The 17775-nt window shown below is 33.2% G+C and overlaps 1 protein-coding gene across 5 annotated transcripts in view; it reads left to right on the forward strand.

Annotated features, from left to right (window-relative positions):
• CEP85L (centrosomal protein 85L) overlaps nucleotides 1-17775 on the forward strand; it is a 177070-nt gene that overhangs the window by 17975 nt on the left and 141320 nt on the right. For all 5 annotated transcript variants that reach the window (XR_012508651.1, XR_012508652.1, XR_012508650.1 and 2 more), the window contains exon 4: nucleotides 11829-11990. Coding sequence is in view for 2 of the 5 variants with exons in the window: in XM_074368431.1 (XP_074224532.1) it covers nucleotides 11829-11990 (162 nt within the window). In the remaining 3 variants the exon portion in view is untranslated. The remainder of the gene's footprint in view (nucleotides 1-11828; nucleotides 11991-17775) is intronic.

Genomic DNA, 17775 nt, shown 5'->3' on the forward strand with positions numbered 1-17775 from the left:
GATGTCAAGGAGCTTACCTCCTGTGTTTTCTTCTAGGAGTTTTATGGTTTCAGGTCTTACATTTTTAACCCACTCAGTTGATTTTTATGTATGGTGTAAGACACAGGTTCAGTTTTTTTTTTTGCATGTGGTTGTCCAGTTTTCTCAATACCATTTGTGGAAGAGACTATTTCTGGGCCATTTACTCTGTTCCATTGATCTATGTGTTTATTTTTTAAAGTGCCAGGAATAAAAACATCTTTACATATTAATTCACTTAATTATCACAACAACTGTATAAGACAGATACTATAATTTTTTTTTTTTTACATAGGAGGAAACTGAGGCACAGATTGGCTAAGTGACTTATTCAAGGACTCACTGCTTTTAAGGGTGGTATAGAGTTAAACTCAGGTAGTCTAGTTTCATAGTCTGCATTCTTTTCCACTAAGCTATACTATTAATTCTATAATTAAAGAAAAAATTAAAACTATTGGAGCCACTTTATCCTAGAGATAAACAGTACTGAAATGAAGTACAGGAGTGGGATGAATAACATAAATATTTTTATATTAAGTTTCTTCCATCTTAGCTAGGTATTCTCCAGCATAGTACAAGATTTTCTGGGTTTTTTTTTTTCCTAATTACTATTAATGTGAATATTTCTCTATATTTTAATGTTCTATGTAAGTTTTTGGTGACTTTTTATATCTTTTGACAGTAATGGAGATTGTTTTCCCACATTTAATAGGAATTTTGACCAACAGCCCCTCAAATCACTTATAATTATTAGTGTGTGTGGGGGTTTTAAAAAAAAATTTTTTTTAGCTGCTTTGGAAAATATTTGTTGATCTTTAAATAGGTACTTAAATGCAAACTGACTGAAGGAATAGTTTAAAATCTCCTGGATTTTAAAATAAGCAAGACAACCAAAAAAAAAAAAAAAAAAACAACCTCTTTTAATTCTAAGGAAGAGTATTTTTGAGATCTAATTATAAACCTGCCAAAATTTTAATTTTATGCCAGAAACATTTGTTTGGTACCCAGTAGTTACAGTGACTACATTTATTAAGACCCTGTCTAACTGTGCAGCTCTGTGCTAGAGACTAAAAAAAGTTGTCTTTCACTGTTCCTATTTGGTGAGGGAGAAGAAAGTCATATACATATATGGGTTAATATAATTTAGTGAATACTGTTACAGATTTTTGAATGATATATTGGGAGAGTACAAAGTAGTAGCTATTTAAATACCACCTGGGGGAATCAGAGAAAACATTTAGAACAAGTTAATTCTGAACTGGAGCTCTTAAAGAAGAGAGAGAAGGGAAATAGCTTGGAGTCAGTAAAGAACCTGATCTGCTCAGAGGCAATGGCTGGGTATGCGTGGCTACGGAGTACAGGGGAGCCGGAGCAGGGGAGGTAGCGTATTAGTATTAGTGGTTGCTAAGTATTAGAAAATGAGGCTGCCAATTGGTGAAGAACTTTGCCAAACTTAAGGAGTTTGAGTTTTATTTAATATTGCAGGAGGAGCCCACAGGCCGATGTAAGCAAAAGAATGACATAAACATATTTTCTGATAGGAGAGTAGAGGCTGACTTGGGCAGAATTACTCCAGCAGGGGATTGGTGCAGCAGTCTAGCCAAAAGACATATGATCTGTGACAGTGGGGAGGAGAGGAGAGATTCTAATTCAGTGAATACTTCTGATACGTACTAAAGCATTTCAGAAACTGATTAGATGTATGGGTTAAGGAAAAGAGATTTTTTTTGTTGTATTCCTTGGATTTATTCCTTTTTAACTTAATTGAATATTGATTTCTATTGCTAGTAGAATTGGGGCAGTTGAAGGCCACTGTTCTGAACTTTATGCAGAAGTACTTTGTACTTGTTAACATTTCAGAGATGTTAACTTATGAGATATGTGTATCTTATTACAAATAAGGGTAAATGTGGTTTGGTATTTTCTGCTTTGTTCTGTTTTATTTTATTTAAAAAGGTTGGTCTAAGTCCACTGAATGGATGATAACCTGCATCTTAAAAACTGCTGCAATTTGTATTCATGGTTTGTATCTTTTATGTAGCTTTTTATTTAAAACTGTAAATCTGCTTTCTCAATGATATTTTTATTTACTTTTTTCCTGGCTTAACTGTTGTCATTAAAAAATTTCAGTAAGATTAGTTGTTCTAAGTACAGTTACAGTTATATTAGCATATTGTGGAAGACTTGATATTTATGCAGTTTTGCTTCCATTTTTAAAAAAGGCTTTAGAAAGAAAATTAAATATAATGGGTTACTTATTTATTTTATATTAATCTTCCTGTATTTCAAGTGTGAGAAATACTAGTAGTTTTAAAATAAGTTGTCTCTGGGCATTCAGTATTCTATTTTAAATAATGGAAATTGGCATTAAAAAATATAATATACCATCTTTCAAAAAGAAGTTCCAATGTATGGTGTCTTGAAAATCTTTGCTGTTCTTACAGAAACGCTTCTGTCTTTGTTCTAGAGAGAGCTGATTCTACACAGCCATTCAGTTGTTTTAATATGATAGGAACTAGGTGAGAGTTTATTGTCAGAGGCCACTGAGCCTTATTTTAAGTTTATTTTCTAAGTGCATAGCACATATCTAGAAATTGAGTAATTTCCATTTTAGTAGCATAGTCTTATAATTGAGTAGCAAATTTTTCTTATGTCACCTATTTCACATCTAGTTCTTACTGCTTTGTGATTCTGGATTGACTTGAATAGACACACCATGTCATTCTTCTCAGATTGAATTCATTCAATCTAAATTAAAGATTAGAATGTTATTTTATTCATGACATTTGTTAATTATGTTCAGTGTTCTAGGCATATAAAATACTGGATTTTTTTAAAAAGTAGTAATTATATTTAAAGGTTAAGACAAATGTGAATTCAGTCTGGAGGAGATCAACTTCTATAGGTAATTCTATCATTTTATTATGTTTCTGTCATTTTGGGAAACCTGAATGAATTGCTTTGTTTCTTTAAAAGGAAAAATTTAGCAAAAATAAGATCATTGTGATATCCGCATAATTAAAATGTCTTGCTGCTTTAAAAGAGTAAGATGCTGTTCTGAATAGTACATGTTTTCCCTGTTGATTGATCGAATGATTTATCTGATGCCATTGGACTTACTCTCTGTTTCCTGCTTCTAGAACTCTTGATGAGGATACCTTCCTAGAAAAGGGACTGCATGGTCTTTGTCAAAGTATTTGAGTTGCTATGTTTCCCCAGTGGAGTCTCCTACAGCTTTAAAAAGCTTCAGAATTTTTTTATTCTGATGGACTAAATTTATTGTGATATTATTGAAATAGACTTGTAGCTATCAACCAAAATAGAGAACTAATCTACTCTAAGTTCTTTATTTTGAATTTGAAGAAATATTTTTCCTTTTTATAAATCTAATTCATTTTGTGAACATTAATATGCAATTTTGTATTTTTGAACATTTGAAAAAGTTATGGTAGTTTGATTTATGTGTTAGAATGTACCCATTTTGTTCCTAACTAGGCCAAATAAAGTTGTGTACCCATTTCTAGGAAAAAAAATCTCCAAAGAATTTCATTAATAGTTACTTAGCCCAGGTACAGAATGACTAAGAGGTACTTAAGTAAGTAAATTATTTGGTTTATTAGTGGTGGGGGTTAAACGTAAAAAAAAATAAAGCCTTTTTTTCTGATTATCAAAGTAATATTACAAAGCATGAATGCCAAAGAAATTATGAGTAATCCTACCACCTAGAGAAAACTGAGTAGTATTTTGATGTATTTCTTTACAGTTCCTCTGTGCATTTTTGTTTGAATCTTTACTATATGCTGAGTAAGGTCTGGAACACATGGTCTTTACCTGTAATGAGTATTATGACAGTCCAGAAGGAAGGACAGAGATGCGTGAACAGATAACTTCAGTTTAATAAGATGGGTGCTGAGCTAGAAACAGGCAAAAAAAGAGTTCAGAGAATTCCCAGACAATGTGAAATCTGAGATTATTTGTGAATTTCCTGTTTATTAAATTTTGTCTTATTTAGATTGACAGTATAAGCATTTTATACTTTTAGATCTTCATTATTTTAATGGCCAAAATTCTGTTCTCTTCTCCCTTCTGGGTTTATTTGTAATAGTTCCTTATTAGGAATAATGCTTAAGGAACATTCTATAGCCCCACTCCCTCAAATGTTGGATTCTTTTTTTTTCCTTACTCTTAGCTATATTGAGGTATAATTAACAAATAAAATTGTAATGTATTAAAGTGTAAATGTGATGATTTGATATATGTATACATTGTGAAAGTGTTCTCATTAGAGTTAACACATCCATCACCTCACATATTTACTTTTTTTTCAGTTGAGAATATAAGTTTTATTCACTTAGCAAATTTCAAATATACAAAACTGTTGTTGACTATAGTCATCATATTCTAGATTAGATTCTCAGACTTAGCTTATAATTGAAAGTTTGCACCCTATGAGCCACTCCCCATCTCTCAGATTCTGACAAACACTGTTCTACTCTCTATGAGTTTGATGCTTGTTTAATTCCACATATGTTATACCATGCACTATTTGTCTTTCACTTAGCGTAACCATATTGTTGCAAATGGCGGGATTTCCTTCTATTTTATGGCTGAGTAATATTGTTGTACATTTATGTATCTGTATATCACATCTTTATCCATTCATCTGTCAGTGGATACTTAGGTTGTTTTCATACCTTGGCTGTTGTGAATAATGCTTCAGTGAACATGGGAATTCTGATATTTTTTCAAGACAGCAGTTTTCTTTGGAATATATACCCAGAAATGGGATTGTTGGATCATGTGATAGTTCCATTTTTAGTTTCTTAAGGGACCTATCTACTGTTTTCAACAGTCGCTTTACCAGTTTATAATCCCACCAGGAGTGTACAAGGGTTCCCTTTTCTTAACATCCTTACCAGCGTTTGTTAATTGCTTATCTTTTTGATAACAGACATCTTAACATGTATGAGGTGATACCTATATGTGCCTTTGTATTTCGCTGATGAGTAGTGATGTGTAAAATACCTTTTCATGTTCCTGTTGGCCATTTGTATGTCTTCTTTGGAAAAATGTCTGTTCAGGTCCTTTGGCCATTGTATAGTTGGGTTGGTTTTTGCTATTGAATTGTATGAGTTCCTTGTATATTTTGGATATTAACCCCTTATTAAATATATATAGTTTACAGATATTTTCCCACATTCTATATATACATAGAGAGAAAGAGAGAGACAGAGAGAGACAGAGAAATTATTTTCTTTGCTGTGCAAAAGCTTTTTTAGTTTGATATAGTCCCATTTGTTTATTTTTGTTTTTGAAGTCAAAATCCAAAAAAATCATTGCAATGTTGAGGAGCACACCCCTATGTTTTCTTCTAGGAGTTTTCTGGTTTCATGTCTTATGTTCAAATCTTTAATCCATTTTGAGTTGACTTTTGTGTATGGTGTAAGATAGGGGTCCAATTTCACTGTTTTACATGTGGCTGTCCAGTTTTCCCAACACCATTTGTTAAAGAGACCGTCGTTCCTCCATTGTGTATTCTTGGCTCCCTTATAGTACATTGATTCACCGTGGGTTTATTTCAGGGCTCTCTGTTCTTTTCCATTGATCTGTGTGTCTGTTTTTATGACAGTACTATACTATTCTGATTACTGTAGCTTTGTAGTATAGTTTGAAATTAGGACGTTTGATGCCCCTAGCTTTGTTCTTCTTTCTCAGGATTGCTTTGACTATTCAAGATCTTTTGTGACTCTCTACAAATTTTAGGATTGTTTTTTCTATTTCTGTGAAAAATGCCATTGGAATTTTGATGGGGATTGCCTTGAATCTATAGATTGCTTTGGGTAATATAGACATTTTAATAAGATTCTTTCAATTTGTGAGCATGAAATATCTTTCCACAAAAAAATCTTTTCACTTTCCACAAAAAAGTATTCTTTTTGATGCAGTTGTAAGTGGGATTGTTTTCTTAATCTCTCTTTCCAATAGTTTGTTGTTAGTATATAGAAACACAACTGATAACTATATATTGATTTTTGTATCCTGCAACTTTACTGAATTTGGAGATTAGTTCTAACAGTTTTTTGGGGGGAGGGTGGTTTTCCATGTGTAATATATACAAATAGAGACAAATTTACTTCTTCCTTTCCAATTTGGATGCCTTTTAGGGTTTTCTATATATAATGTCATTTGCAGTTTTACTTCTTCCTTTCGAATTAGCATGCCTTTTATTTATTTTTCCTGCCTAATTGCTCTGTCTAGGACTTCCAGTACTATGTTAAGTAAAAGTGGTGAAAGTAGGTATCTTGTCTGGTTCCTGACCTTAGAGGATAAAGCTTTCATCTTTTCACTGTTGAGTATGATGTTAACTGTGGGCTTGTCACATATGGCCTTTATTGTGTTGAGGTATGTTCCCTTTTTACCCAGTTTATTGAGAGTTTTATCAGGAAAGGATGTTGAATTTTGTCAAAATCTTTCTGTGCATCTGTTGAGTTCATATGCTTTCTATGATTTATTTTGTTAATATGGTGTATCACATTTATTGATTTGTATATGTTGAACCATCCCTGCATCCCTGGAATAAATTCCATTTGATCATGGTGTATGATCCTTTTAATGTGCTATTGAACTAGGTTTGCTAGTATTTTCTTGAGGATTTTTGTATCTATGTTATTAGGGATGTTGACCTATAATTTTCTTGTAATGTCTTTATCTGGCTTCAGTATAGAGTAATGATGGCTTCTTGAAAATAATTTGGAATTGTTCTCTCCCTTTCTGTTTTTTGGAGGAGTTTAAGAAGTATTGATATTAATTCTTTAAATGTTTGTAGGATTCCAGTGAAGCCATCTGGTCCTGGACATATCATTTTTGAAATGCTTTTGATGACTCATTCAGTGTCCTCACTAGTGATTGGTCTGTTCAGATTTTGTTTTATCTTCATGATTCAGTGTTGGTAGTTGTATATTTCTAGGACTTTATTCATTTCTTTTAGATTATCCAATTCGTTGATATATAATTGTTCATAGCACTTTCTTATGATCATTTGTATTTCTGGATGATCAGATGTAATGTTTCCTTTTTCATTTCTGATTTTGTTTGAGACTTTTTCTAGTCAGGCTTGTCAGTTTCTTTTATCTTTTCAAAATAGCTTTTAGTTTCATTGATCTTTTTAATTGCCTTTTTAGTCTTTATTTCATTATTTTCACTTTGATTCTTATTGTTTCCTTCCTTCTACTACCTTTGGGGTTAGTTTGTTCTTTGTTCTTTTTCTGGTTCCTTAAGTTATAAAGTTAAATTGTTTGAGTTTTCTTTTTCTTAATGTTGGCATTTATAACTGTAAACTTTCTTCTGAGACCTGCTTTTGCAGTTTTGATATGTTGTTTTTCCATCATTTGTCTCAATATATTTTTATGATTTTCTTTTTCATTTCTTCTTTGACTTACTGGTGGTTTAAGAGCATGTTGTTTAATCACTACATATTGTGAATTTTCTGTTTTCTTCTTTTAATTGATTTATTTCATACCATTGTGGTTGGAAAAGATGCTTGATATAGTGCAAATCTTAAATGTAGTTAAGACTTGTTTTGTTAAGACTTGCATAACACATGGTCTATTCTGGAGAATGTTCCATGTACACTTGAGAAAAAATGTATATTTATATTCTCTTTTTCTATATATATTCATAGAAAGAGATTTATTCTAAGAAATTAGTTAATGTGATTATGTGGACTGGCAGGACTCAAGATCTGCAGAGTGAGTCAGCAAGCTGGAGACCTAGGAGAATCAATGGTTTAGTTCCAAATCAAGTTTGAAGCCTGAGAACAAGGCTTGCTGACGATGTAGTTTCATTCTGAAGGCCGACAGACCTGAGGCCCAGGAAGAGCTAACGTTTCAATTCCAATCCACAGGCAGGGAAAGGCCAGTGTTGTTTTGAAGTCCATCGGGCAGGAAGAATTACGTTTGTTGGGAAAGGGTCATCCTTTTTATTCTGTTCAGACCTTCAACTGGTTTGATAAGGCCCATTCACATATGGAGAGCAATCTGCTTTACTCAGTCTACCAATCAAAACATTAATCTCATCTAAAAATAATCTCACAGAAACATCCAGAATAATGTATTGCCCAATATCTGACTACTCTATGGTCTGGTCATGTTGACACATAAAATTAACTATCATACGGATGATGCACGTTTGATGTTGTCCAAGAGTTTTAAACCATACAGAAAAAACAGACCATTTTATTCTAGAAAGAAATTCAAAAAAGTTGTTGGTGTTTGTATTCCTCAGAAAACAGTAATCGTTCTAGGTTTTCACATTCAGAGCAGCATGGCTTACTGATATGTGCTCTAGGATGAGCTAGTATTTCTTTTGAATGAAGAAATTGAGTTAATGTGCTGGCTGGAGTTACTCATTTTGAATCAGATGATTTTTAGAGATGTATTTCCAATTAGAATAACTTTTTACTCTAAATCAGGGACTTGCAAACTATGGCCCATAGATCAAAACTAGCCTGTCACCCATTTTTGTAAATAAAGTTTTATTGCAACACAACCATGACCATTCTGTTGTCTATAGCTGTGACAGAGTTGGATAGTTTTGATAGAGATCAAATGGCTTGCAAAGGTGAAAATATTTACTGTCTGGCTTTTTACAGAAAAAGTTTTGTTGAGCCATTCTTCCTGGTAATAGTTAATGATTTAAGACTAATTATTGAAAATTTTCCTAGTTTCTGATAGTAACATCATATCATTATCAGTGGGTCTCCATTCTTCCCTCCCTTCCTTCCTTCCTTCCTTCCCCCTGCCCCATTACTTGTGTGTGTGCAGGGAGGGGAGGGTGGATTATATCCTTCTAATCTACATGGTTTTCTTGGGCCAATAAATGAGGTGGAGGTGTTGTGGGCTAAAATGTAGTACTACTTTATACTGCTCAAAATAGTTATGTCTAAAAACAAGGGTTTTTACTTTATTTCAGTGGTTTTGTGCAGCTTTTGTAAAAGTATTACTAGGAGTCTGTTGAATTTACATGTCTTGGTTTATAGCTGGATCCTTTTAGAATCAAATGTTGATGTAATGTGCAAATCAGTATGAATAATTTTCAGTTCCCCCCTTAAGATGATAGTGTATAATTATCATCATCATCATCACTGGAGATAGAGTAAATGTTTCTGTAATATATTTGTTCCTTTAGTAAAACATTGTAATCAAAGTTAACATTTAGGTGTGGAACTCCCTGAAAGCTCCTTTTTCTGTATATGTAAATGTACAATGTCTCCTCCAACATGGAATCATACTATGTCTACAATCATATAAATGCTTTTATGTCACACCTACTTAATATTTTGGATGTCATTACATGTTAAAAAATAGGTCAGTAAAATTATTTTCAGAACTTAAATGTTATCAACTAACTTACAGATATGTATTTTGTCTCTAGGCATTTATTTTATTATTTGAAGAAGTACTGTCCTTGTGCTTACATATTTTTATGCTTCTCTGATTATTTCTTTATGAAAATTCCTAGTAGAAGGTCTAACATTGAAATTTAAATACCTGTCCCAGATGCCCTAATTTAGGAAGGTTTTTTCAATCTGTATACCATAAAAGCATATGAACATTCTCTGTACTTTATTTGACATCAGTTTTTCAAGTATTTGCCAATGAAATTTAAAGTTACAGATAATATTAGAGATAATTAAAAATCAAAAAATAAAAATCTTTCTTTTCTTTTTTATTTCTCTCATTATTAGTAAGATTGGACATCTTTTCACATCTTTGTCATTTCCATGTACTCCTAGCCTATTTATGTTGAGTATCCCTAAAAAAATACTTCTCCAACTAATAGGTTTGCACTTGGGAGAGAAAATAGTGGGCTGGTTGCCCTTTTTGATAATGGTTTAGACAGGACTTTGATTCATTTAAATGGAGCATTACCTGAATTGCTGATAGAAGAAAATATCTTTGGTGTAGATTATAGACAAATCAGAGTTAGAGCAGATCTGGTGACAGATTGCCTCAACTAGTGCTTTAATGTGTGAGTGTTTAATCAGATGAATTTAGCTAAGTCTCATTCTGAGATAGGTCTAGAATCTACAAAGTTTCGAGTGGTTGTTCTAGACTTCAAAGCTTGTAGAAATGTTTCTTTGGCCACTGATGTTTAATCTTGAGTTAATTTAAATGTGTGTGGTTTTTTAAGGGTGCTTGTATATTTCATACATCTATAAAACCCAAACAAATTTAATTTATAAATTATATATAAATAAAAATTAAAAATAATAATGTGGCATAATGTTACATTGAAATTTTAATGTTGGAATTAATATAGTAGAAAATAGTTTCAGGTCTTGTTAATAATAGCTTTATGATTGATCTATATATTTGATATAATATAGAGAATGACTATTCCTATAAGTGTAGTAAAAATGATGTAATTAATTTTGTGGACATGTTTGTCATTTTGTGATTCTTATGCTTATTAAACTGTGAGAAAGCACTCCTTGCATGCCAATTTCAATAGTGTAAACATGTTTTGTTTCACATCATGATGATAAATGCCCAAATGGGAGTATTATAACTATGTGATAATAACTCTGCTCTAAGGTAGCTTTTCAGATCATTTTTCAGATCATAATACACTTACTAATTTTTAAGGCTATAATGGAAATGAAAGCTCAGAATTCTTGTACATAACTTGTTAACTTCTACAAATCAGTCTACAGGCTTCAGTGTGTTAACTGTTAATAAAGACATATGCTTCTATAGCTTTTACATAAAATTCAACAGATTTAAAAATTATTACTCTTTTGAGTGGGAGGGTATAGCTCAAGTAGTAGAGCATACGCTTAGCATACACAAGGTTCTGGGTTCAATCCCCAGTATTTTCTCCAAAAATAAATATAAATAAATAAACTTAGTTACTTCCCCCCACCAAAAAACTGCTCTTTCAAATTACCATAAAAATTTCTCAGTGCTTAGCCTTTATTTCTGTATCTAGGTTTTATGAACTAGTAATAGGTAGTTCACAAACTGGCACTGGTCCATGGGTATATTTTGAGTGGCACTGTAGTAGACAGTAAATGAATGAAGTGAGTAAAAAGGTAAAATGATGATTAATCAGAATTAAATAAAAATGAACAAGATAAGTAAAAATAAAGATTGAGAGAATATTGAAAACTGATAAACTAGCTGAACCATAAAGATTTAATGTAACTCAAAAGGGAAAATTGAGCAAAGAGCCAGGAAGATGCTCTGGTGTTAAACTTCTATTGAAAGATAACTAAAGAAATAAAATCAATTGAAATAATGCAAAATAATTTTCAATTTTAAGTGGTTACGATATAGTAGAAAAAAGTAGATTTTTGACCTTCCACGACGAGCACATTCTGCTTATATTGTCACGTGATGTGATTCAGTTAGATTTTCCCTGAGTCCCAGTTCTCAGCTAATGCCTGTGTATGGGAACACAGATGCTTACCTACCAAATATTACAGAGCAGAGTGCTGACATTACCAGATAGATTGATGATAGATTTGACATTTTAAATACGAGAGTAATTAGTGTTTGAAAGGTCAGTGTCTATAAGCAGAAATTGGAGTCCTTCAGCCAGGAGGACACTGCTAAATCAGCACCGAATTTGTATATGTGTGATAAGTAAGTTTATTTGGTGAATCTTAGACATCATTGATCTATTTAAATCATTTTTGGCAGAAAATAACCTTTTGTACCTTATGTGTATTTTTTAAAAGGTCAAAAGATGTCTTCTAACTACTCATAGAGATTATAAATTTGTTAACTTTTGCATATTTTCCTTTGTAGGCCCAGATTGTTCTTCATCAGCATGGTTACCTGGTAATGAATCATCGTGGCAGGCCACAACTGTTCCATCTAACCAGCGAAATAACCATATCAGGAGACATAGTATAGCTTCCGACAGTGGTGACACTGGCATTGGAACTTCCTGTTCTGACAGTGTGGAAGGTGAGCAAAATTCTTATTGGTTAGTAATGAATCTTTGTAGAATGATTGTGACTGAGAGAATTCAAGGGATATGTTTCATTGTTTATTCCGAACTGAAAAATTATGAAGAGGTGTTTGAATATTTAATAATGTTCTGTGTTATATATCAAATGAAATTGTTCCTCTGATCGTATTAGTTTTCCTTTTATTTATTTTCAAGTGAACTTTTTATTTTGAAATAATTATAGCTTTACATGTGATTTAAAGAAATAATACAGAGGTTCTATGTACCTTTTGTCCCCACCCCTGCACTTAGTATCTTGTGAAACTGCACTACAGTATCATAACCAGGATATTGGCACTGATACAGTCAAAATACAGAACATTCCTATCACCAGAGTATACCTCATTCTGCTCACACCCATTCTTCCTACCCCTCTTAACTCTTGGAAACCACTAATCTATTCTCCATGTCTGTAATTTTGTCATTTCCAGAATGGCATGTAAATGAAATCATACAGTACATAACCCGTTGGAATTGGCTTTTTTCTCTGGAGATTCACCCAGGTTGTTGCATGTATCAATAGTTCATTCTTTTTGATTGCTGAGTAGTAGTCAGCAATGGTGGCATTGGGTAGACCATGTTTTGGCTTAATCATTCACCCACTCAAAGACATCTATCTGGATTGTTTCCAGTTTTTGGCTATTAGAAATGAAGCTGCTATAAATGTTCATGTACAGGTTTTGGTGTGAACATGGCTTCATTTTTCTGTGGTAAATGTTCAGGAGCTTAATTACTGGTCATATGGCAGTTGCATGTTTAGTTTTTAAAGAAACTGTCACACCATTTTCCAGAGTGACTATTCCATTTCCATCATGGATCAGTATGAGAGATCCACTTTGCTCCCTACCACTAGCCCCTGGTGGTTTTTAAATTTTAGCCTTTTTGATAGGATGCAGTGGTATTTCATTGTGGTTTTAATTCTCATTTTCTTAAAGATTGATAAAGTTGAATGTTTTTTCACAAGCTTGTTTGCCTTCTGTCTATTCTCTTCCTTGAACTGTTTTTCATGTCTTTGGCCATGTTCTGATTGGATTATTTCCTTTTTTTACTATCGAGTTTTAAGAGTTCTTTTTATGTTTTAGATACTAATCCTTTGTTGGTGATGTGGTTTGCAAATATTTTCTTCCACTCTAGCTGTCTATTCATCCTCTAACAGTGTCTTTTGTAGAGCAAAAGTTTTTAAGTTTGTAAGTCCAGAGTATCAGTTTTTGCCTATATGGATTGTGATTTGGGTCAAGGCTGAGAACTCTTTGCCTAGTTCTAGATCTTGAAGAGTTCTCTCTCTCTCGCTCTTTTTTTTGTTTGTTTTTTTTGAAAGTTTTTTTTTTTTTAATCATTTGATATTTTCCATTTAAGTCCTTGATCCATTTTGAGTTAATTTTTTATAACATGTGTACGTTTGGGTGTCCCTAAGACCACTCCTAGGCTCAATTATTTGCTAGAAGCAATCACTGAACTCAGAAAAACTATTATACTAAAGGTTATGACTTTTTACAGTAAAAGGATACAAATTTAAATTAGCAGTAGAAAAAGAAGCAAAGGGCAGGGTCCAGGAGATACCAGGTCCAAACTTACAGTTGTCCTGTCCCAGTGGACTTGTATGGTTAATTCTCTTGGCAGTGATGTGTTGATAGCACATACAGAGTATTGCTCAAGCCCTTACCACCTCACCAGGCCATCCAAGCCTTAGTGTCCAGGATTTTAACTGTGGGTGGGTTATGTTGTTATGGTCAACTGCCTGTGCAGATGATCTTAGGCTCTAGTCCTTGAGAAGTTAAGCTGATATCACATGATTCAAGGCTCCCACCATGAATCCCATTTTTAGTGTAGACTGTATGGAGTTATCCAAGGTCCCCAGGTAAACAGAGACACTCTTACTAGGCAGAATATTTCAGGGTTTTAGAGGTTACATCTCTGGAGCCAGACAAGGGCCAAACCTTTCATGGAATGGGCAGAGTGTGGAAATCCCAGACATTCTGAGTTGATACTTTCTGCACAGCGTGAGATTTAGATTAAGGTTCATTTTCTTTACCTAATAAATCTCGAAACCAGAATAATTCCTGCTTTATTATTGTTTAAAATTGTTTTAGCTATTCTGGTTGCTTTGCTTTTCTATGTAAGTTTTAGAATAATTTTGTCTATATCAACAAAAAATCTTGCTGGGCATGTAATAGGAATTGTATTGTCCATATATCAGTTTGGGGAGAATTGCCATTTTTACTCTGTTGAGTCTTGTAACTCATTTACATGGTGTGTTTCTCAATTTATTTAGATCTTAAGTTCATTCACCGGTGTTGTATAGTTTTCAGCATACATGTCCAGAACGTGTTTTGTTAAATTTGGAGCTAAGTATTTTATTCTGGGGGCAGTGATTGTAAATGGCATTTTATTTTCCAGTTTTGTTATAGTATGTTAATTGTATTTTGTGACACTGCTGAACTCACTCTTTGGTTCTAGGAGGGTTTTGGTTTTTGTTTTTGTTTCTGTTTTTTTTTTTTTTTTTGGTATATTTCTTGGGATTTTTCTCTGTAGACAATCATGTCATGTTTTTCCTTTTGATCTCTATGCCTCTTATTTCTTTTTCACTTATTTCAGTGGCTGTAACTCCCAACAGTGTTGAACATGAGTAGTAGGAGTGGACATCCTTGTCTTTTTCCTGATATTACAGATAAAGTATTCAGTCTTTCACTGTTAAGTAGCTGTATAACAGCTATTAACTATAGGTTTTTTGTAGATGTCATTTATCAATTTGAAGAAGTCCTCCTCTAGTCTTACTTCGCTGAGAGGTTTTTTTTTTTTTTTTTAGTAATGAAAGGTTTTGGATTTTGCAAATGCTTTTTCTGCATCAATTGACATGTGATATTTTTCTTTAGCTTGATACGGTGGTGAATTACATTGCTTGATTTTTCAAATATTGAGCCAGCTTTCCATTCTTAGAATAAACTCCATTTGGTCATGTTGTATAGTTTTTAAATATATTGCTGAATTTTCCTTGTTAATATTTTGTTAAGAAATTTTTTCATGTATTCATAAAGGATATTGGGCTATAGTTTTCTTTTTTGGAGTACTTTCTTGTTTTGACATGAGGATGATACTAGCTTTATAAAATGAACTGGGAAGTGTTCCCTCCTACTTTATGGAAGAGATTGTGTAGAGTGGTGTTCTTTAAATGTTTGGTAGAATTCTTCAGTGAAACTGGGCCTAGAAATTTGTTTTTTTATAGTTTTAAAATCATGAATTAAATTTTCTTAATAGTCATAGGATTATTCAAATTACCTTTCATGTTGGATGAGTTGTGGTAGTTTGTTTTTTTGAGGAAGTGGTCCATTTTGTCTGAGTTGTCAAATCTATGTGTGGAGTTGTTCATAGCATTCCTTTGTTATCCCTTTGATGTCTGCAGTCTCTAGTGGTATCATCTCTTCCATTTCTGGTATTGATAATTTGTGTCATCTTCCCTTTTTCTTTCAGTCTTGGTAGCAGTCTGTCAGTTTTATCGATCTTTTCAAAGAATCGGCTCTTTGTTTCATTAATTTTCTCTTTGGTTTTCTGTGTTCAATTTTAGTGGTTCCTGCATTTTATTACTTCCTTATTTCTGCTTTGGGTTTGTTTTACTTTTTCTCTAAGTTCTTAAGGTGGGAATTTAAATTACTGATTTGGAACTTTTCTCTTAAGATGTATGCATTTAGTGCTATAAATTTCTGTCTCCTCACTGCCAGGTGGAGTTAGAAGTCCACGTTCCCCATCTGACCTCTGTTGATACTCTAGAAGTTTGGAGGGAAGTGCCTTGTCGGGGTGACAAGTCAGGTTTTCCAAGTAATCACCATGATATCACTGGTGGCCTCATTACTGCTGGGTGCTGTTCACTTTCTTTTAGGCCTCCTCTGACATAACGTGTGTGTGTGTGTGTGTGTGATGGGAAGGAGAGTGGGGGCTCCATACTGCTGGACAGTAATGAAAGTCCTGTCTCCCTTCTTTGGTACTCCCCTGGTGGGGCTATTGGAATAAATTGTTACAGCTTGGCAAGATTGGAAGTCTAGGCTCCCCACTTGGCTTTTGTTGGTGTGGGTGGAAGTGGGGCTGCAGTTTTTTCCTTTGGTGTTTGCCTGAAGAAGCATGGTTACTGTCTAAAAATTTTCTGTCTTGTTAGGTTTCCTCTTTCTTGGTCTGTTGGCTAGGGAGAATAGGCTTTTGTTGGGACTTTTTTTGGACTGTGATTCTTTGATTCTTCTGGATTCCTGGCTTTTTCAGCTTCAAGTCTGGAAGATACGAGGCCAAAAGAAAACCCAGGAAGTTACCGCTGTCTTATTCCTTTGGTCCTAATGTGACTAGCTGGTCTTCCTTCTCTCTGACTTGGAGTCATATGTTTATTTTATGTATAATGTCCAGGGCTTTTAGTTACACTTAGTGGTAAGTATAGGGAAAAGTATTTTTTCCCCCATCTTTTTACTGTAGTTTTTATGACTTAATAAAAATCTTATTTAACTCTCACTACCTGTCATAACTTTGCTAGCAGTTGCATAGAATATTTACTTCATTATGGTCTTGCATCTAATATCAGTTGATTAACTGAAACATACAACTCAAGGAAGGAAGGAAATACATACAAGGTGGTGAAGGGGAGGTAAATAGGAATGTGAATTACAGAAAAGATCCATTAATTACATGACAAGTACTCTTGTTAAATTGAAAGGTGAAAATCATTAAAAATATAGTGCTTTTGTTTTTTTTAACTTTCTTTTTTGGGGGAGTAATTAGATTGATTGATTGATTGATTGATTGATTTAATGGAGGTGCTGGGGCTTGAACCCAGGACCTTGTGCACACTAAGCATGCAGTCTGCCACTGAGCTGTACGCTTCCCCTGTAACTTTCTTTTTTATCTTTCCTATATTTGAGATTTTATATCCTGTTTCCACAGCCTTATTTAGTTTGTGAATGAATACTCCTAAAATTGTTGATTTTATTGTGAATTTATTCAAATATTATTCATACTTGGACCCTTGGGATAAAGTTGACAGGCTATATTGATAGTTGTATGATAGAGTTTTCTACTTAATTGATCTAAAATACAGCATTTTAGTATAGTATTCTATGTGTATTATTATTGAAGTTGATTTCAAAATCTTAAGAAAAAGTTGATACACTAAAGAATTAGATTTCAGGAAGGAAATAGAAACCAAATCAAACAGATTTAGTTTTCTCTAAATATAAAAATTTATTATCTTTTTTTAAAAAATTGCTTTTAAGAACATTACTTTCAGGAAGAGGCTGATGATATTCCTCAGTCTTTGTCATAGTGTTAAAATTAGATAGGTCTTTAGAGATAATGTAATTAATTAGACCATTATATAAATGAGTAAGCTGGTTCCAAAAGATGAAATGACTACTCTTATTAGTATGGTGGTTAGGAGCTTAAGCTTTGGTTAAATCTCTTATCACTTAATTATCTGTGCAATCTTGAAAAAATTTCTCATTTCTTTGAGCCTCAGTTTTTTTCATCTCTATATTAGAGATAATAACTTTTAAAAAAAATCTTATGAAGATTTAGTAATATGACTTTTAAATTGCTTAGTGCAGTTGCTTTGTATTGTCATCATTGCTTTAAAAATGATTCTTATTCTCCTTCCTTGCACTCTTTTTTCATGTCTCTTTCTTCAAATTTCTTCTCCCTAGGAAGACTCCCTAGTTGACTTACCTAGAACAGTGACCCTTTGTTGCCATGCTCACAGGTTTATACCTATAA

Source organism: Camelus bactrianus, chromosome 8 (assembly GCF_048773025.1).
Source record: "Camelus bactrianus isolate YW-2024 breed Bactrian camel chromosome 8, ASM4877302v1, whole genome shotgun sequence".
NCBI classification, from domain to species: domain Eukaryota; kingdom Metazoa; phylum Chordata; class Mammalia; order Artiodactyla; family Camelidae; genus Camelus; species Camelus bactrianus.